At 44.5% G+C, this 20,495-nt stretch overlaps 1 protein-coding gene across 1 annotated transcript; it reads right to left on the bottom strand.

Moving 5' to 3' along the window:
- Window positions 1–970: 970 nt before the first annotated feature.
- Window positions 971–18,672, bottom strand: vwde (von Willebrand factor D and EGF domains). The gene is made up of 32 exons (XM_053432848.1): window positions 18,435–18,672; window positions 16,879–17,069; window positions 15,258–15,489; window positions 15,068–15,142; window positions 14,206–14,303; window positions 13,975–14,106; window positions 13,319–13,408; window positions 13,062–13,209; window positions 12,269–12,483; window positions 12,122–12,195; window positions 11,706–11,979; window positions 11,343–11,539; window positions 10,434–11,245; window positions 9,710–9,846; window positions 9,291–9,455; window positions 8,764–8,868; window positions 8,218–8,332; window positions 7,220–7,470; window positions 6,324–6,543; window positions 5,920–6,057; window positions 5,297–5,509; window positions 4,681–5,169; window positions 4,334–4,429; window positions 3,737–3,832; window positions 3,543–3,638; window positions 3,180–3,275; window positions 2,911–3,006; window positions 2,128–2,223; window positions 1,949–2,044; window positions 1,638–1,733; window positions 1,455–1,552; window positions 971–1,020 (listed from the first exon to the last, which is right to left on the bottom strand). Exons 1-32 carry the CDS (start codon window positions 18,508–18,510, stop codon window positions 1,006–1,008), a joined length of 5,328 nt encoding a protein of 1,775 aa, XP_053288823.1. The 5' UTR covers window positions 18,511–18,672; the 3' UTR covers window positions 971–1,005.
- Window positions 18,673–20,495: the final 1,823 nt, after the last annotated feature.

The following is a 20,495-nucleotide window of genomic DNA, read 5'->3' as shown; positions in this document are numbered from 1 at the left end:
TGGGACTTGGCCGGGGGTCGAAGGTTAACAGGGCCCAATCAGGGACTCTGTGGTTTAAGCTGCACAATTGTAGTTTTTACATTTCCTTTTAAACCGTGTGATATGTAATTTTTTACACCAAGTCAGTGTTTTGTTCTTGTTTGTGCAAACATGTTATTTACTTTACTGTGCTTTGTGTCATTAAACTAATAAAATAGTTAATCGCATGAATCATTGAAGCTCATTAAAAAAAACAAAAACAACTAAAGCATAGAAATAGATCAATTTCTTTATTTTGTCAAATGAGACTTGTACCGAAGTGTAACCTGTTGCTGGTAAAACATTTTTTTAAAACAGCCTAAATCAAACAGGTGGTCATTACGTTAATACTTAGATTTACTATCTGTGTAAATAAGTGACAGCCCATAATTCAACTGGGCCTGATCAAACAATATATTAAAGAGAGCAGTAAAGAAAATTCAAACATATTCATATAAACGTCTTCAGTCTTAAAGTCACTGATGTGTGTCGTCTAAATAAAGCAGAATGAGAAAGTACACTCACATTTATTATTCTCTCTAAAGTAAGAAAACAATCAAACATCATCAGTTTGGCAAAAGTTTAAAACAAGACTATAATTTGGTGGGAATAGTAATAACCTCCATCTTATGAATGAGCCATTTACTTCTTCTACACAATATTCTGCACCAACACACACACACACATCTCACATCTGTGTGAGATCTCTGCTGATGACTCGACCAGATGTGTGTTGACTTTCAGCCTTGAGGTAGTGAAACACACGGGGACGCAAAGACAAGTGCAATTCATCAAGTGCCTCTGTTCGTGCTCAAGTGTGCACAGAGCCACACATTCAAGCACATGCAAATACACACACACGCACACACAATACACACACATACATACAACAACTTGTGGTGCCTCATCTTGCTTTGTGCATTTTGTAGCTTCCTTCACTCCTTCTCTCTGTCTCTCTCTCTCTCTCTCTCTCTCTCTTCTTTCCCATCATGCTTGTGACGCCTGTGAAGGTGTAAAACAAAATTCAATAAATTTAAATTTCACACAACTTCTTTTATCTCCATGTTACAGTATTACAGTTTGTTGAGTCTTTATTGTGTAGCTGCAGTCTGCGCCTCATGTATCAAGTAACAGAGCCAAGCATTTTCTGTCCAGAATAAAAACCCAGAAACTCGTTTAAGATCCCTAACAGTCGTGGTTCCTGAATCTCAAGACTCCTCTAAACATCTGGATAAAAAAACATCTGTTTCACGATGAGAACCTTTCAGACTAAATGGATGCTTGGATTGAATCTGTTAACATGAGAGGCCCAAATGGGAGAAAGCAGAACCTCTGAGGGAATAGAACTTTCAACCCTTGAGGTGTTAGAGCCGTTGGGTACTTTTCCCACTGAGCTTCACTGAGTCAGATTAAATGAAGCGTCCCCTCACACTGACCTTCACTGTGCAGGTCAGACCCTTGTAGCCTTTACGGCAGTGGCAGTAATCTGGTAGGACACACCTCCCTCCGTTCAGGCAACGCTGCTTACAGATCGCTGAGGAGGGAATTCAAACCAAAGCAATGATTTAATTATTCATAAATACATAAATCGGTGTTTTTTTAATCATGAATACACTCACGGGTCTGACACTGCAGGCCTTCCCAGCCGATGGGACAGTGGCAGGTGCTGGGTCCAACACACTCGCCGCCATTTTTACACTTTTGCAGGCACACGGCTAAAAGTGAGAAGAGGGAGGAAAACACAGCAGCAGCTCGATCAACAGTTTCAACACAAACCTGAAATCTGGTTAAAATGAATCCACCCTGAAGTGTCAACAAGCCTGTGGCTGGTTTAAATCTTTGATTTTAAACCTAAACACACAAAGTTCTGATCTTTATATCAGCTGTGATGTACTTGTTGTGTGCGACACAAACACACAGACACACTCACGTATGCTACACCTGCTGCCTCTCCATCCGGACGCACAGGAGCACGTGTTGGGTCCCACACACTTTCCTTTGTTCATGCACATCGGCTCACACACACCTGGAACACATGGTTTTCTGAACAGTGAGCTGCAGGGGACAAATGATCTCTGCAGCATCGTGGTGGGCAGGAAACTCACTCACTCTTTTGACACCTCTTCCCCGTGTAGCCCTCGGGGCAGGAGCACACGTTGTTCCTCATGCACTGACCCCCGTTCTTACAGGGAGGATTACAAACCGCTGAAACACACAACAACGTTCAACTGGAGGTCATCATCATCATCATGGGTAACACAGAAATTCCACAGTGATTGTAAGTGGTTGACTTTTCTCCTCAGCTCCTCTCCTGGTGCGCGGAGGTGATGTAATAATTCAGAGCTAAGCCCCTTAACTAGATCTAGATCTGTGTGACCGGGCCCTGACCTCTGACCTCTGGGATGACATGGAAAAATCACCATCTAATCAGTGGAGTAAAAAATGCCTTCTATTTTAAATTCTTTTTTAAAGGGAAGTGCAGACATTTCTGGAATTGTCCAATAATTAAATCTAATGTTTTAATATCAAACTCAATAAAAATCAATGTCTCCAATAGTTTCATTCTTGCCTCTGAAACAACTGTTTGATCATTATGAAAGAATTTCCATTAACTCTGTACTTTAAAATTAAATGAAAGCTAATTCAAGTCCTGGTGGATTCAGAAATAAATTATGATCTAAAAAGAATTGTAATTTTACCTATAGATTCAAAACCTCCAACAATAAAAAGCCAGTATAACCCTGATTAGTGTATTGAAGAGTTTTATCATGTAAACAACTCAAAGATTCTTCTTCAGGCTCAAAGTCATTAAAACGTAGACAGGTTCAGTTTTAGCCTTTTCAAATATCTTGTACAAACGTGTGTCTGTTGTATTTACACATGACAACTCACCGATTTGACACTGGGAGCCGTAGAAGCCACTGGGACAAGCACAGAAGTTGGGCTTGATGCAGGTTCCTCCGTTCAGACACACGGGGCTACACAGAGCTGCAGAGCAAACGAGGAGCGACAGTTAGACGCAGAATATTTAACAACCGCAGTCTGAAAACCTTTATTTCAAATCTACACTATATATATCATAGATATCTTGAGCTTTAAGATCAGCCTGTACACAAAAATTAAAATAAACACATTCAGCGTGTGAACACACATGATGCTACCTGAGTTACACGTCGGTCCGTTCCAGCCGGGTTTGCATCGACAGACATCAGGCGACACACACTCGCCTCCGTTCTCACAGTGCCTGTTACACACCACTGAGACACACACGTGATTAACACACACACACACACACATACTTCTAAATACAAGTACACAAACTTAATCAACTGAATTCAAGAGAACCGAAGTCACAGCATCGTCCCATGGACAGATTTTTAAAATTTCAACTCCAATTTGCGAAAATTCTGAATCTGTACAAGAACCATTGCATCATATTGTTCACATACTGCACTTAATACACATTGTAATGTCAGAGGTCAAATTAATAACAGTCTATATAAATAATAATAGTAACATCTCACTGATTTCACATCTGGGTCCCACGTAGCCGTAGGGGCAGGTGCACAGGTTTCTGACCAGACAGGTTCCTCCGTGCTGACAGGGCGGCTCGCAGCTCGCTACACAACGACACAGGATGAAAGCAACACAAAGACACTCATCATTGTGTTGTGAGTGTATGTTTGTGTGTCAGCATATTGATCTGAGTTGAGTTTACCTTCCTCACAGGTGGATCCACTGTAGCCTGCAGGACATTCACACACGTTGGGTCTCACACATTTGCCCTGGTTCTTGCAGTCGGGGCGACACACGGCTGCAAGAGGAGAAACAAGGCAGATGAATCTTCAGATGTGGTTTAAAATTCATAATAACAATTAATATTAGATGTTTTCTGTGATGTATCTACACGTGTATCTCTATATGTCCCATTACATATAGTACTTTAATCTTTGTCTGTGGTTTTACTCCCTGTATTAACAGATAATTTGGACAGAGAAACCATCAGTAGTTAGTATTATTGATGATTACTCATTCTGAACATGAAATAATATGTTTTCCTTATGTACTTTGTATATATCTAACCTGGGTTAATCTACTTTTGCACCCTAGCTCGTTCAAATTGATCAGTTTGTCATTATGAGCCTTATCCACACAGATATAAACATTAATTATACCACATTTATTTTTTATAGCAGATCACAATTCGTGTACAAAGTGAACTCTGAAGTTTAGGTTCTTGGACCCACATGTGGGCTTTTTAGAGGTTAATTGAAGTGTGACATGATTTAATGAATCCAACCCATCTCCTCCTCACCTATGTGACAGTTGTATCCGGTGTAACCTTCCTTACAGGTGCAGGTGTTGGGCAGAGAGCACTCCATGTTCCTCCCACACTGATACCTGCACACGGCTGAAACACGTAAGTCACATGTTTATTATCAAGGCGTGATTATAAACTTTGTTCTGTTGGTGAGTTTGGAACAATGGCTTCACCTGTCAATAATGTTGTGTTACTTAAATTACGTAATTTGAATTTAATTGACATAAAAGTCAGGGACTCTCAAGCACAAAGAAATATGAATTTCTACCCCACACTAGTGAGCATATAACCAGATATTTTACATGATTAATACTCTCATAAGCTGTTATTAGAATCTCTACCTTTACATACGACTCCATCACCGGTGAAACCATGCGGGCAGCGTCCACACCTAAAGGACCCGGTGACACTGGGCTCACAGGGGACACCCGGGAAGCAGGGAGAGTCGGCGCAGGTCACGCGGTGAGACGGTTTCCCCCACTTGACCCCGGTGGCGAGGAGCTCAGGGGTCAGCTCCCCCCCACTGGGCTGACCTCTGAGGACAGTGGAGACAAACACTTCTGTTCCAGTTTGATTCTGTGGAGTCACTGTCGTCCTCCGGTCGGTGGCAGAAACTCTCCTGACGGTGGAGATGGTGGCTTCTGGTCTGGTCCTCCTGTCAGAGGGTCGTCTGGCTGAGGTGGGAGACGATGAAGAGGAGGAGGAGGAGGAGGAGGAGGAGGAAGAGGAGGAGGAGGAGGAAGAGGAGGTGGTGGGACTCGTTTCCTTGCTGGAATTTGATCTGGTAATGTGAATATGACCGTCTGCTCCGCTGAGGACTGATCCCTGACCTGTAAAACACTGGGAGTTAGAGGATATGGCTTAAAAAAGAACACAGTTTCAAAACTTAAACACTTTCCTGTCCCATCAATGTGTTTATCCATATTTAAAAATGCTAGAGAACTGCTTCACTCTCACCTGTCGCTGCACACGTTCGTCCATTTCCCTGGAAGCCCGTTGGACAGGGTCCACAGGCGAACCCCGCGGAGACGTGGGTGCTGTCAAAGCACTGAACCCCCGGGTGACACGGCCTCCTGCTGCAGGGCGACGGGCCCGAGGGTTTGGGCCTCAGGAAAAACTGTGGGACTCTTGATTGTGTGTTTAAAACCTTCGCCGTGGACTCTGTGTTACCTTTGAGATGAATGGAAGCGTTTATGTATCCCATAAAAGTAACACAACCAAATTTGAATATTGTTTGAGTAGTTAAAACTGTGGTCTGTGCCATTGAGATACATTGTTGTATATATCCTAAAAATCACATAATCTCACATCAATACATCTGTTGTCGTAAACACATCCGCTGATGAAAATAAATCACATTTCTATTTACTTAATTGTAATTATTTGCCAAAAACTACAGGGTCCAGGTGGAGAAGGAATATAATTTATTTTTCCTTTAAAGAAACGATATATTTAAACCATTTTTAAGCTTTTATTTCTTTAGTAAGAACTCTGAGATTGGAGCTGAGAGCTTGAGAAAGTTTTGAGAGAAATTAAACTATTGCTTTCCAAAAAAACAAAATCTGAGGAGGTGGACTCACGAGTGCAGTTTCTTCCATCACCGGTGAATCCCTGTGGACAGACGCCACAGACGAAGGAGCCCAGCGTGTTGTTACAGCTCGTTCCAGGGAAACAAGGCTGAGAGACGCACTCGTCCAGATCTTCTCTACACGTCCGGCCTGAAAACACAGGGAACACAAAGCGGCATGAAGTGGAAATACTTCACCACTTACCAAAAAAAAACTATAAACCAAGGTTAAAATACTACAAATGAAAAGAAAATAGGTGTGCAGCATATTAAAGGATCATGAAGCTAAAAGAACTGCAAACACAAACATATATCCATGAAGAAAACCCTCATACAACAGTATATCCTGCAGATCTCAGGTCACCACTTAATGAAAAGCTTGGCCCTGCACAAAGGAATCCACTGACAGATGAGTACCTGTCATCCCTGGAGGACAGACACAGGAGAAGGAGTCTGGTCCGTCGATGCAGCGACCCAGTCTGCAGGGGTTGGGTTTACAATCATCCATATCCACCCCACACCTTTCCCCATTGAATCCACTGGGACACACACACACGTATTCTCCGCTGCCGACAGGGAGGTTGACGTTAGAGACGCAGGAAGCTCCGTTGAGACAATCACAGGATCCCACAGACACCTGGGACAAACAAAGATACTGTCCTATAGGCACTGGTTTTTATTTGATTCATTATTTGGACTTCAGTCTCCCTGGATTATGATTTAGAAATTATCTATATTTGTATTACACATGTGTGGTGTTTAGAGGTTCTGGAAACTCAGGCAGGTGTATGGACGTACACGTGAAAAACCAAAAGATGGACAGCAACATTGGTTGTGAAATTAAATTCAATAATGAAATAAACAAGTAAACAAATGAACCAACATACTAATAAGCAACAAGAAGACTTTAAATTACCAGTTTCTCTCAAAACAAAAAGAAGAGAGAAACTTTGACTTTGTCTTTAAACTTGATTCTACTTACTTTTCTCATATTTTGTCACATGTTTAGTTTGAACAATGTTCAAAACCTGCAGAGAATCAATATGTGGTGTGAAGTATGGAATTGTGACAGAGCCCCTTCAGTAGAAATAACATGTCCTCAGCTCCTTCTAGTGGCCGGCAGCAGTAAAACACATTAAAGGCTGTGGACGCTTGAAAAATTCCAGAGTAAATGTGTTTGAGACTTTCAAAATGTCTTTAAAAAGTCAAAGCATGTATAACCATGTCTTTATGTTTTGATAACCTTTTATTTGTATTCATATTATTATATATTTGTGATGTAAAGACCCCATAACCCATGAAGCCAGCAGTACCTGCACAGACGCTGTGGTCTCTGCGTCACAGTCGTCCATCATAGAGAAGTAGAAGGTCTGTGTGCCTGAGGTCTCAGCTGAGGACTTCCACCTCAGCAGACCAGCCGGGGACAGAGACGCTCCCTCAGGACCTGATATCAGGCTGAAGCTGAAGCCCTCAGAGTCCTGAGCTCGGAGCTGGTAGATGAAGTTCTCACCCTGGAAGGAGCGGAGAGGAGACGGCGGCGGCTGCAGAACCGGAGGCTTGTTCTCTGTCGGGGAAATACAAAGGAGGGAAAGAATAAATCTTAATTATGTAAAACCCGCAAGATGGTGGAATCTTTAGTCTCATTTTGTACAACAGGAGGAAGTGGAGATGCTTCATCCATCTTTGTTCACATTCTGTGGTAAAAACGAGAGCTTTTAAAAACAAATCGTTTCTTCTTTCGTCTAAACTCTCAAACATCAATATTAACCTCAAAAGTCCAGGACAGGTCCAACTCTACCTTTTAAAGTATAAATGAATAATTGATTAAACGCATGAATGATCAAACGAGTGACTGACAGTATAAATATATCAAGGAGCTGATATCATCAGGCTGATCCCTGATCAGCACCTTGCCCTGTCAGCATTTATCCTCTAACTCCTGTGAAGTGGACGGTGGATTCTCCTGTGAAGGGAGCAGAGCAGCGTGTGACCTACTTTTAAGTTGAAGAAGTAAAGTTGGTCAGAAAGTGTAACAATGAGGTGAGCTCCTCTGTCAGCGCCGGGGGGGGCCGGAGCAGCTTCAATGGTTCCAATCTGCACAGAGCTGCTGACAAATTATCCAAACAGCCCCGAGTGACCAGCGACCACCAAACACACCGTGATGGAGATCCAGCCTCAGCTCCACAGAGGAAGTTCAAAAAGTTTCACATCACCTGGGGTTTTTAGTTTGGACTTTCTCTCTCTCTCTGCTGTTCGATCTGAACCTATGAGACTGAACAGCTTAGGGACAAGGACGTGTTTGTGTACTTACTCTCTGCTATGGACCATGTGTGTTTGGACGAGTCGGGCCGGCATGTGAGGCAGGGGCTGCTGGGGTTGGACTCTCCCTCGCTGTAACACAGGCCCTCAATGTGGCAGGTTTTCTCCTGGGAAGCAAAACAATATATTATTATATAAATATATATAAAAAAACACATATGTTCTGTGTTTCTTACTCGGAGACAAACTGTCTTTGGTAATTTGAAACATGATGTTTAGAGGCCACTACAGCCCCGGCCTCCCTCGGCGAGCCACACAGGTTCAAATGTGAAACAGAACATGAAAAACTAAACACATTCTGTTTCCTTTGTTTATGAAAGTCTCACACATTCCGCTACACAAAATCACAGCCTGATCGGTGAATGTGATGCTAGAATTTGCAGCTAAAGCAGAAAACATGGCTGTTATAACAAGATGATGTCTCCAAAATATATACAGAAATCCCCAAAACACAGTTAAAATCTAATGTTGAGGATGATGTGGTTAAAGGACAAAGACAATCAGACAATCTTTAGCCATGCTTCTGATGACGTGTTACCCTCAGGGTGCAGAGGACTTCAGAGTTCAAGCTGCAGATGTGACAGGCTCCGTCGTACAGGGTCAGGATCTTAGCGTTGCTGAAGCTGTAGCCGTCGTTGGACACCTGCCGTCAGAGGGAAGAAAATGCATTAAGCAAATAAACTGATCTACAATCTCTCAGATGGGCTCATTCTCAACCTCTCAAATGTGAGAGGTTGAGGATCCTGTCGTCTTGCAACAGGCCTCAGAGATAAACGTTCTTATGATATTTAACAAATCTAATCTACAGATCTAATCTAAACAGATCTGCACACAATACTTTGTTTATTGCACTTGGCAAAATTAAATATACTGATTCAAAATGCTGATTGAAGAACTTTCCACAACTGAGGCCAGAAACTGAAAACTACACAAAACATCACATCAGTCTGCTTCCACCTGCTCCACTGCAGATTTACTGTGGGAGCTTTCATTACTGTAGATCCTGCACAGAGAGAATAAGAGAATAAAACACTGTGAGCTTCCCTGTGCATTACAGAAACTCACTTTGATCTGCCAGCGGGCCAGAGGTCTGTTCATCTCCGTGTCCTGGTCCAGGCCTGCGTGATGTCCGTTGACCTCCAGGGGGAGTGCACACTCCAGGGCCGTCACATCCAGGAAGGTGGCCAGGATGAAATGGGGCTCGTCCAGGATCCAGTCTCCATCCACAAACTGGACGAGAGACACAGGAGGGAAAAGAGAGAGAGAGAGAGAGAGAGAGAGAGAGAGAGACATCAGAGATGACACCAGGAAAGACAAGAGGAATGAAGTGGGGTTCGGTCATAAGACAGAGAAATAGACTAATCACAAAGCTTGTAAACCACAGATAATTAAAACCTCTACTTAGATATCCCCTCGAACAGTTAAAATAAAATCCATACACAGGATATCATAGAAAGACACACAGACCAGAGCAGGACACGTACCTTTTCTTGAACAAACTCACACTTGAGCTCGTACGAGTCCTTGAAGCCTTGACCGTGGACCTGGAGGCTGGAGCAGTCGCCCTGTCGCACATCACACAGACCCTCCTTCTCCAGCTCGGTGATCTCTGGGATCTGGTCTTCACAACATCAACGACAAAGAGTCAAGACGAGTGGAGAATAATACAGTGACACGTCTGTCTCCATAGAAGTCAAGAGGAAGACAGACGAGTGCATGCAACTGTCACATGAACAAAAACAAGGCTGGAAACTTTGTTTTAATCAATTTGTTTAACGTATTCAGATATGTCCTATTTTTTGACATTTTCTCCAACCTCCCAGTGAATAATTACTGGTTCTAGATGAAAAGAAAACAGTACAATTAAGGGACTAAAGTCTATGAGTGTGTAATTTCCTGCAGATTCTTATAAGAGTCAGAATTTAGTGGATTTTCAATGGAAAGTCGTTTTTTCAGCCAGTTACACCAACCTGCTACTTAGACCAACGTGTAGCTGAGATACTGTGGATTCAGTTGGCTTAGCTGTATGAGGCTTGATCTACTTCTACAAAGATATATTTCTAGCTACTGTGATGTCTCGCTTTATTCTAATTCACCTCAGATATATCTTTGGTATTTCTGTACCTGAATACTTCTTTATCCATAAGTTGAAACTACCTGATATGAGCTTCAGTATTGATTTGTGTTGTTGTGTGTTTAGTGTGTTACCAGACAGCACACTGCAGTCGTAGGACCCAAATCCCGGGAAGCACACACAACCCCATTCCGAGCACTGTCCGTTCCCATTGCACAGACTGGGACACTTGAGGGCGGCCAGTACGTCCTGATGCTCCTTCTCCCTCCTCTTCTCCTCCACCAGCCTCCTCTCACACTCGTTCTCCAGCAGCGGTAAGGTCGCGTTCAGCCACGACAGCTCGTCCTTCAGCTGCAGGTCGGTGACGCACATAACCACCACATGGTCCATCAGGGACCTCTCTATCAGGCGCCCGCAGCCTATCACGATGCTCGATTGAGCCACAGCCCTCTGGCACCGGGCCCGGGCCTGAGGCTCGGTGAGGCCGGACGGTGTGGGCCACGTTGGGGAAGAGTCCAGTTGAGCTGCTGGTTCGTGGTCCTCAGGGAAGAAGTAGGTAAATCCCTCCAAGTCCGCCTGGCTGAGGCTCTGGTGCGGGGGGTTAGAAATGTAACGGTGGGCCTGCCGCCTCCCTCTGAGCTGCTGCCTCTGGGAGCCAACACCGTGATCGTGGGCTTGTTGACCCGGAGGAAGCATCTGTCTCTCGTTGCCTCTGAGCAACTCCACTGAGCCGATGTACTCGGCCGTGACGTCCAGCGTGGGGATGACGCTGAGGACGTGCAGGTTGCCCTGATGAGAGCAGCTGGGGTCCGGGGCTGTGAGCGTCTGCAGCCGAGCTCTGGAGGAGGCCAGGCGGGGCTCTGCCTGACAGGTACAGTACCTGCGGGGGCTCGGTGCACTCAGGTGGGACGGCAGGGTGTCGAACAGGCTGCCTCCTGGAGGGAGTCTGACAGAGGAGGAATAAAAAGAACAGGATGTCAGTGAAGAGGAGAGAGAGTCGAGTCACAGAAACTCCTGCTCAGACATCCTTAAATAAAACTGACCTCCATTCGGAGATAAAAGCGTGCAGGTCCCTCAGTGTGGCGCCCCCTGCTGCATGGAAGTCATTGTCCGTCTGTCCGTCGTAGGTCCCACACAGACCCTCAGTGTGACCCCGGTCTGACCCGGGGGCTCTGACTGTCAGACTCATCCCCCAGTCGGAAACATCTGCACGGACAAACGCTCCAGAGGAGAAGGTCATCTGGAGACAACATGGACACAAGAGATCATCCTCAGAGTTTGAGTGCAGAGAAGGTCACAGTAACAGTTAGATGAGTCTTACATATTTATATTAAATCTAGAAGTGCTCTGGAAGTCAGCAGGAAAGTAGGTGGGTGTTAAAGTGTGTGATTGTTGCTCTAGCTCACAGTGACTTTTCGTCCCTGGTAGGACTCCGTGATGCGGATGCCGCTCCTGCTCAGGTCTCGGTTCTTCACGGACAGATGAGGTTTGGTTTCGCCCAGTTCCCCGTTGCACATGTCGAAAGCGATGACGTCGCCGCCGTCCCTCGCCACGAAGCCGCACACGCACGAGGCGGCGTGCACCACACCGCCGCACTCCCACTGACGCACGTGGACCTCGAACGGCCACAAGCTGCTCTTGTACAGGACAAAGGTGCCGATCTGGAAGCTCTCATAGTATCTGCACAGAAGGAAAACACAGGTTCCTGTCATTGGATCGTATTAGATATTTGCAAAGTGCGATTTAGAAATGCCGCGTTATGTTGAACTTTCGATTTAAAGACACGATGTTCCCTGATTAACTGCTTGAGACACTGAAGTACCTGCCATCAAATGTGATCATGTGAGGATCCGTGAAGGAGTAGCAGTAGGCCGAGGGAACGTCCTCCACTGTGATCTGAAAATGAGAGATCAGTTAAGATATGATACTTCCAGAGATGCAGCAGCTATCGACAGTCTGGTGTGTTTACCTCAACGGGTTCTGGTGAGTATCCGCTCCACAGGAAGTTCTGCGTGACGATGGGTTTGACGGAGATCTGAGTCGTCCTGTTTCCGTCTTTCACAAAGTCCGTGACGGGGCTGAAGTGGATCAGAGCTCGGCTGCAGACCCCGACTCTGCAGGGGCCACGGGGCAGATCCACCACACAGGAGGACAGGGACACATCGGCACCCAGCCACCCCCCGTCTGCAACATATCTCATTTGATCATTTCAACTAACCCACACGTTGTCGGCTGCTTTTGAGATTTGTAAAGATACAGTGAAATAAAGTGACTCAACAGCCCTGTTTTTATTGACCTGTGCAGATAGGAAAATCATCTTTAAAATTATCAAACACACTTTTACTTCTTCTATCTGTACACAGGAGAAGGTAGCTTCAATTTACACATGCAAGGTGCATAGAGCAGCATATTCATCTAAAGGTAAATACTGTATGTGGAGAGTTTTTCTGCTCTTTTTCTCTCTGTTTTTCCTCAGTTACTCAAGATTTATCATTTTCCAAAATGAAAATTCAGGCAAATGGTAGCAAATTACTTTTTTCACTTTGCCAACATGTGTTTATCCTAAACCTGAGTTACTCCCTGACTTTGTTTACTTCTGTATAAAGTCAAGGATTCACTATTTTAACTTCTCAATCCCCATTTAAAAAACAACCTCTGCTAGACTGGAACGTACAGTCTTCAACAGACTGGCTTATTATAGGACCTGTTTCCAGACCCTCTCAGGACCAATAAGAAGTCTCTATGTGCTCAGACGTTCTCACCTTGGCTGCTGGTGCTGAGCTGCAGCTGCAGAGAGCACTGCTGAGAGGTGGAGGACGTCTCCTGCACACACGGGACAGGAACCGAGCTCTCCACCACCAACTCGTACAGCTTCCCATCCTCAGACACCACGCTCACCTCCGGTATCAGCTGCATGTTGTGAAAGAGGACTGTCAGCAAATATATACATAAACACTTTACCCCTAGGAATATAGACACAACACACACAGTTTTAAAAGTTCAGTTTACTGGGATTTACCCTAATCCCAGCAAAGAACTCCCGACTTTCCACTGAAGCTCCACGGACGTCCGGAGACTCCAAGAAGAAACTGGAACAGGAGCAGTAAATCTGAGAGAAGGAAGGAAAGAGAGGATTCACGTGTTTGTGTTTATTTTGAAGTAATGTACATACCATCAATTCTCTTTTCTTTATCAGTGTGACTGGTGCAGTGATGCATTTAAAATATAAGAAACATACAGTAATTAAGAAAATTAAAAAACATCCAGGATGAATAAAAGGTTTTATAGTTTTAGTTCCTGATCCTACAGACGAGCAGCGAACACTAAAAACAAAATGACATATTGACAGATTTCAATAATAGCTCTTAAAACTCCAGGAGCCACATATTTGATGTATTTCCAGAGGATGGGAATTCAAGTTGTATGAATGTTTCATTCAGACTGTCTTTAACATTAATTCTAACAAATTTAAAATATGTGTCTGTCCAGCAGTTTTTAGTCCAGATGTGGGGGTAACTTAAACCTTTATAAGTCTTAGGACATTTGTAAGTCCAGGACCTGGTTGAAACATATTTAAATAGGATAATTATTTTGGGACTCAAGCTGATAAACCACAGTTCTTCTAGAATCCAACCAGGGCCCCACAGGGTTAAGCCCCGCGGCCCGGCCTCAGACCTTGTCCCCCAGGCGGAGGTTGAACCCGTCCAGCTCGATGAAGGCCGAGGTCTGGATGGTGGTCTCCTGCTTCAGCTCGTCCTTCCTGCCCTCAGGGGACAGACGGGACCAGGCCACCACGAAGCCCAGGGATCTGCTGGAGCTGCTGGAGCTGCTGGATCTGCTGGAGCTGCTGGAGCTGCTGGAGCTGCTGGAGCTGCTGGAGCTGCTGGAGCTGCCGGAGCTGCCGGAGCTGCTGGAGCTGCTGTCGAAGCTGCACTTGAGGTAGACAGAGCTACCGCTGACCTCCGACACGATCACAGGCTCTGAGGGAGAGGGAGGCTGCTCGGCTGAGAGAGAAGAGGGAGAAGGAGCAGGACGAGGATTTTAATACTTACAAAGGTTTGATCACATCTGGAAATGCTAATTTAACAACCTCATTAATGTGATGGACAGATAGAAAGATCGATAGAAATGTAGGCATCCAGCAAGTTATTACAACTGAAAAGTACTAAACTTTATATATATTTAAACTTTTTAAATCTCTTTTAAACATGTGTATTCTTATATTTCTTTAGTTCATCCATTGTCTCGCTTTAACTTGTTCAAATTTGTAATTGTACTGCATGAATTCTCTGTTTTTTTGTCAATGAAGCACTTTATAAACCCTTTTTTTGAAAAGTGCTTTAAAAATTAAGAACATTATTATATCATATAAATGTGAAAAGAAGCAAACTGCAGATTTAACAGTGAGTGACTGACGGCTCAGTCGCAGCAGAGAAGGTGAAACTCTTCTCCTGAAGGCCCCGTCCTTAAAGAAACTGTTTTCATAGTCTGGTGGTGGAGGAACCTGACTGAGTTGTCATCTCCCTCTAATTAAACCTCCTCCTCCACCTCTGCCAGCTTCCTCTAACCGGCCCTGGTGTAACTCCTGTCCCGGGCCGAGGGGCCGTCGCTAGGGGACGAGGCCCAGCGGACCCGGGACACATGCTCGGCTCATTAAGGAAGCGGTGAGGGGCCCGGCGGTGCATTCCTGACCACATGGCAACTCCCCGACCTCCCGATTGTTTTGGTGTTTGACCTAACACGAGGAGACAAGCAGCGGGATCCTCACTTCTACATGCTCCGTCCACGTCCTCCTCCTCGGGGCCACAGGTCAGCGACGCCACGGGCAAAGTGTCTGACGTCTCTGTTGGATAGATCGAGCCGTGGGTTCAATAACAGTGAGTTGTAAATCAACATTATTAACACACTCGTGGTCGTGGAAAGTAGGAAGTCCTACACAGCAGGTTGAGAGGACCGACCTTGAGCGCAGTATCCCATGCATCCCTGAGTGGGCTGCAGCAGGTAGACGTAGAAGTCTCCACAGTTGCGCACCGTCACCGGGATGCGGAACAGGCAGCAGTCTTTGCTGCTGCTCGGGAAGAACTGCCAGGCGGCGCAGGCTGTTAGCTGCCGGAGCTCCAGAGGCCCGGGCAAGGACTCCCCTTCACGCAGGGACAGCCACACCGGGGCCTGGGTCCCACAGTGGTTCACCTGGAAGTTCAGACAGAGACAACGGAGGGGAGAATCAAAGTATCCAAACATCCAAAACATCTAAAAAAGGGTTAACGGTCTGGATATGGCCATTTCTCCACCATCATCTCTTCATCTTCATCACTCTGCATCACATGTCCACAGCTCCTCTCTTCCCTCCCCTGCAGGGATCCATCACCCACAGGGAGCAGTGATCCCCCGGAGAGGAAAGAGAGAGGCTGACACTTCAGATGGATCCCACAGGCTCCACTCAGCAGGCCGCTTGCAGGGAATGAGACACATTCCAGCTCTCCTTCATAAATATATGTACGCACAATCACCAATAACCTGACAACAAAGTCAAATGTGTCCACACTTGCACAATCTAAACACAACCACTTTGTTTTCTGCGACACCTGATCCCAGATGTGTCTGCAGAGGTTTCTGATGAGTTGGTGTTTGAAATTAAAAGAATCATAGATCAAGACTTTGTATTTATCACCTCTGGACGTCACCACATGATTCTACGAGGGGACAAAATGAAAACTGCCCAATTTCAGGGGTCATGAGAAATGTGTGACCTTCAATCAAGGTCACAGTCATCACATAGTTAAGAGACGTTGAGTTACCTGAGGTAAGACTCGAGGGATGTGGAATCGTGCATTACATTAAAAACCCTGATGCAACTGTTGCTTTACAATTTATTAAACGTGGCAACTTTTCTGATGATCCATTGATCATTAATCTGAGCAAATATCAAAACTATATAACGAGCTACAGTTTCTGTTTTGGTTCCACTTGTGAAATTGCTGTTTTCTTATATTAATCATAAACTAAAAATCTTTGTGTTTTAATCAAACAAAAGAAAGACAATTGAAGTCGTCAACTTAGAAATTCAATGACACATTCATCTAAATAATAGATAAGGAAAAAAGGTTTCAACCCCACATGACAAGATAAGGAAAAAAGGTTTCAACCCCACATGACATAAAATGAACGTAAATGTTGAACATCACAAAATTTGTTTAGTATTATTGTTGCATCTGGTTCAATCCCAAGTGGACAGCTCCTAGTTTAGATCAGATCGACCTCAGCAGCATCGAGATCCGATCACCAGCATCTTTTAGCAACGTGAGCACGACCTGAAGAACTTAAAGGACTGAGATCCTCTGGCTCATAAAGACTATTCATACAAACCTCATGTCCCTGACGTCTGACACCTTTTACAAGTGTGTCGAATATCTGAGGCAATTTGGTTTTCAAGGAAAATACCAAGAAACAGACAAGATCTGATCTGATTTCCTGATTTCTTCTTTGAGACAAGTGGAACTCAGAGCTGTCCACTTCAGACCCCCTCCCAGGTTTGATCTGCGTCCTTGAAAGACCTTTTTTACAGAAACGCTCATTTACCTCCACGCACTGAGTGGGCATGCTGGCCGGCTTGTCAAAAATCTGAAACTGGTACCAGCCCGGAGTGAGGGAGTGGTCGCAGATGAAGTCCTGCAGGGCCGACTGCTGCAGCCAGCTGGAGCTGAAGGTGGCGCTGCGGTAGGGGTTCTGGAGGATGGAGTGCCCCCCCGGCGCACATTCAGGAGGGAGCGCTGCGAGAAGAGCCAGAGAGAGAGAGAGAGAGAGAGAGAGAGAGAGAGACACACACTGGATGTTCACCAACACTGTCAGAAGCAATGGTGAAATACATGGAAGGTTTTCTGCAGGACAAACACGGGATTAATGGACGTGTGCTCATTGTCCAGCTGGTCCAGGTTCAACATAAACATCTGGATGAGAAGGTGCAGAGACATGAACATAGATGATGAAAGGCAATGATGTTATTATTCAGGATATGGATATACTTTTACTGACATCAACAGTCATATGACAAAACAATCTGTAAATCCATCATGTTTGTTTGGACAAAGTTCAAAACTTTTGAAGATACATTGATTCTCTACTGAACTCACATGATCTCAGAGACACATTAGTGCCAGTTACATGTTATAAACCTATTGGTTACTGTAAAGCCTTAAAAACACTTTTAAATCAGCTGGAAGTAAATTTCTTTTTATATAGATATCAGTTCTTCAAACAATGTCATGAATTATTCCCTGGGAAATTGGGGAAATGTCCAAATAGGCGTTATCTCTCAATGTCAAAGAAGTTTCCTGGAAATTAGTTCAGTCCATTACGGAGTAAAACGTAATCTCTGCTTATGGATCAGTAACTGTACTGATAACACAGCTAATTTATCATTTATAAATAAAGATAAAGCTTTTGGTTTTACTGTAAATCTCCAGGAACAGGTCATCTCTGGTTTTACTGTGCCAGTCAGGGAAATGTGTCATTTAAAACTAAAGATGGAGGACAGGTGATTAAGGGGGTGAGGAGACGTTTGACCGAGTAGAGACCAGGAACCATCAGAACATTCGACCCCCCCCCCCCCCCCCCAGCGAGCTGTCACCAGGAGAGAGGGAGCAGAGCAGCGTCTGACTCCCACGGCCCTGACCTCAGAGGTCAAGTGAAAGGTGACACCGGGTCTGAGTCTGAGGTGAAGTGACCGAGAGACCCTGAAGGAACATGACAGGAGCTGTCAGAGCTGAGCTGTCCACACACGTCCGTCCCTCATCCGTCCCTCATCCGTCCCTCGTCCCTCCATCTGGACCTGGTCGGCTCCACCTGACTCTACAGAACCAGGCGGGTGAGGAGAAAGTGTCCTCCTCTGTTTTCAGAACATGACTGAGACCATGAGACTGGAGCTCTGTGGCCTTGGACGACAGCCACGTGACGGATGAGGGAAGAGGGTCAGCTTCTATTTGGCACAGAACTAGATCCTACCTGAGGCTTCATCCTCCTCGTTCTGATCGAGACCCGATGGGGATTCGATCAATATCAACACCAGAGGAAAAACACAACAAGAAGTTTGCTCGTGAAACTTGAGGAAACGGTGCGTAACGGGTTTTTACACGTACCTGTCTGAGCGCGCAGTGCGTGAGGAAGGAAAAACACAACGCAGGGCAGAAGCTTCACGAGCGTTTCCAGCTTCATCTTCCTGCAGAGACCAGACGTTCACAGACACAAGCACCCGGAGCGAGAGGAGCGAGAGGACTCACTCCGTTTAAAACCCCCGGAAAGACGAATGACGCAGGGCGAGACCCGGAGCTCGTCTTTGTGGAGGGTTTGCAGGAGCTGATCGGAGGCGCCGGGCTGCAGCGGCTGACCACTCTCTGCCTGCAGGCTGCAGCATCACAGTTAGGAGGGGCGACATGACCCGGACCTCCGGAACCTCTGCACACATCTGCACACATCTGCCCCCGAGCTGCAGGACTCGGGTCAGAGCAGAGCCGAGTGCAGACGACTCTGAACAGTCTTCATCCAAAGTGTTTATGAGAAGCAGAATCTGTCTGTTTGAGGTTTATATTTTCACTTTTTATTATCATGTACGTTTATTAATTATATTGGAGACAGTGTCAGGGAAACACAGAAATCTTCTGGTAAGAACCTAATGCACAAAGCAGGGTAAATACATATAGAAATAAATAACTTAAATAAATCAAATTCATTACCACCCACTTTAAAAACACAAATATACAAATACACATTATTAATAAATACATGTATGATGTAACTCAACAACTAATGACTCATATTTTCAGTTTTCATGTCACTGTTGCATGATTTTGATGATTTCTTGTATTTCTTTCATTTCTTATTAAGTTAGAGTTTGATCTTGTTTTTCTCTCTTTTAGTTTCAGTTTGTAACTTTTGTCTGTTTTTCTTTTTTCCTATGTCTTCTCTTGTTGTTGAGATGATGCATCTAAAGAGAATCATCCCATGACGATACATTTCTAGACAATCATTTTTTTAAATATTTGTGCATAAGTGAGCATATTTAATGAATTCCCTACACACCACTTAATGAATCTCTTGCACAACACTCCAGTTTACACTTTTACATTTAATATCTGGCTACATAGATTCATATTTCTGGTTCTATAATCTTAATACAATCGTTTCCTCACTTGCTCTTGCAGCAACAAAGTGAATTGACAACACATTGTGACCACACTTCCTTTACAACAGCATCATCCATCTCATAAAAGCTTCGGTTCACCTGCTGTTGTGGATTCAGATTCATGTAACGTCAGACGGACACGATGCTGAGATCAGGAATCTGTGAGGACGAGACATCAGATCAGACGAAAATAAAGATCTCAAGTGCCTATGACTCAGGTTTACAGAATATTATATATGCAGAGAAATAAGTATCTTTCCAAAGACTATGTACAGAAAAGGACTTTTTCTTAAGCAAATTAAAACAAAACCTTGATTTCCCTCTTTCTAAAGATGGAAAATAAAGAGGACTGATGTTTTAATCATGGAGGTTCACGTCTGGCCAGTCAGTGATGTTTCATTAGTCACCAGACAAACCAGTAAACCAGATGCTCCACATGCTGCAGTTTTCAGGGAAGCGGCGTCAGCCAAAGAGTTTGGACGAGTCCGATCTCACATTCACATTCATGCCCTGTTTCCATTCTCACGCTTTAACTGCAGCCCAGCTGCGGATGTGGCTTTTCACTGGCAGGAGCTGGTTGTTCTGTGAAGGACCTGAAGCTCATCTGCACAGGAGAAGAAATGGGATCTGGAGGAAGTGATGGATCAAATCTAAATGTAAAAAATAAGTTAAAGCATTTGAGGGGAATTACTAAAAAAAGTCGTCAGTTAAATGTTGAGAAATATGAGATGCTGCAAATTTTCAGGCTTTTCTGCAACAAAGTGAAGTTTCATAGATTTAACATCTACAGGGAAGAGTTGTGTTCTAATTCATTAGTTCTGTGTTGTTCTTTTGCTGTGATTCTGATCCTGCACTGGTTTATCATGATCTGCAAACAATGCTCACATTGAAGAGGCTGATAACAAACTAGAACCTCCACCAAGGCCCAACAGTCTCAATATTAAATTCAACCAAGCTGCACTAAATCTTCCACATTCATAGATTTCAGTCCCTTTAATGTGGCTGAGTTTCTTCATCA

This window comes from Pleuronectes platessa, chromosome 10 (genome assembly GCF_947347685.1).
Source record: "Pleuronectes platessa chromosome 10, fPlePla1.1, whole genome shotgun sequence".
NCBI classification, from domain to species: Eukaryota; Metazoa; Chordata; class Actinopteri; order Pleuronectiformes; family Pleuronectidae; genus Pleuronectes; species Pleuronectes platessa.
The sequence above is the reverse complement of the archived record's forward strand: the minus strand, read 5'-3'. Positions and strand labels throughout refer to the sequence as shown.

What these genes read in the sequence shown, in the direction of transcription:
- vwde (XM_053432848.1), bottom strand. Translation starts at nt 18,510, where the DNA reads ATGAAGCTGGAAACGCTCGTGAAGCTTCTGCCCTGCGTTGTGTTTTTC. An exon ending in ACCTCCGCCTGGGGGACAAG is followed by an intron (nt 13,409 to 13,974) that starts GTCTGAGGCCGG and finishes TCCTTCTCTCAG; the next exon opens with ATTTACTGCTCCTGTTCCAG. An exon ending in ACCAGGGACGAAAAGTCACT is followed by an intron (nt 11,540 to 11,705) that starts GTGAGCTAGAGC and finishes TGTTGTCTCCAG; the next exon opens with ATGACCTTCTCCTCTGGAGC.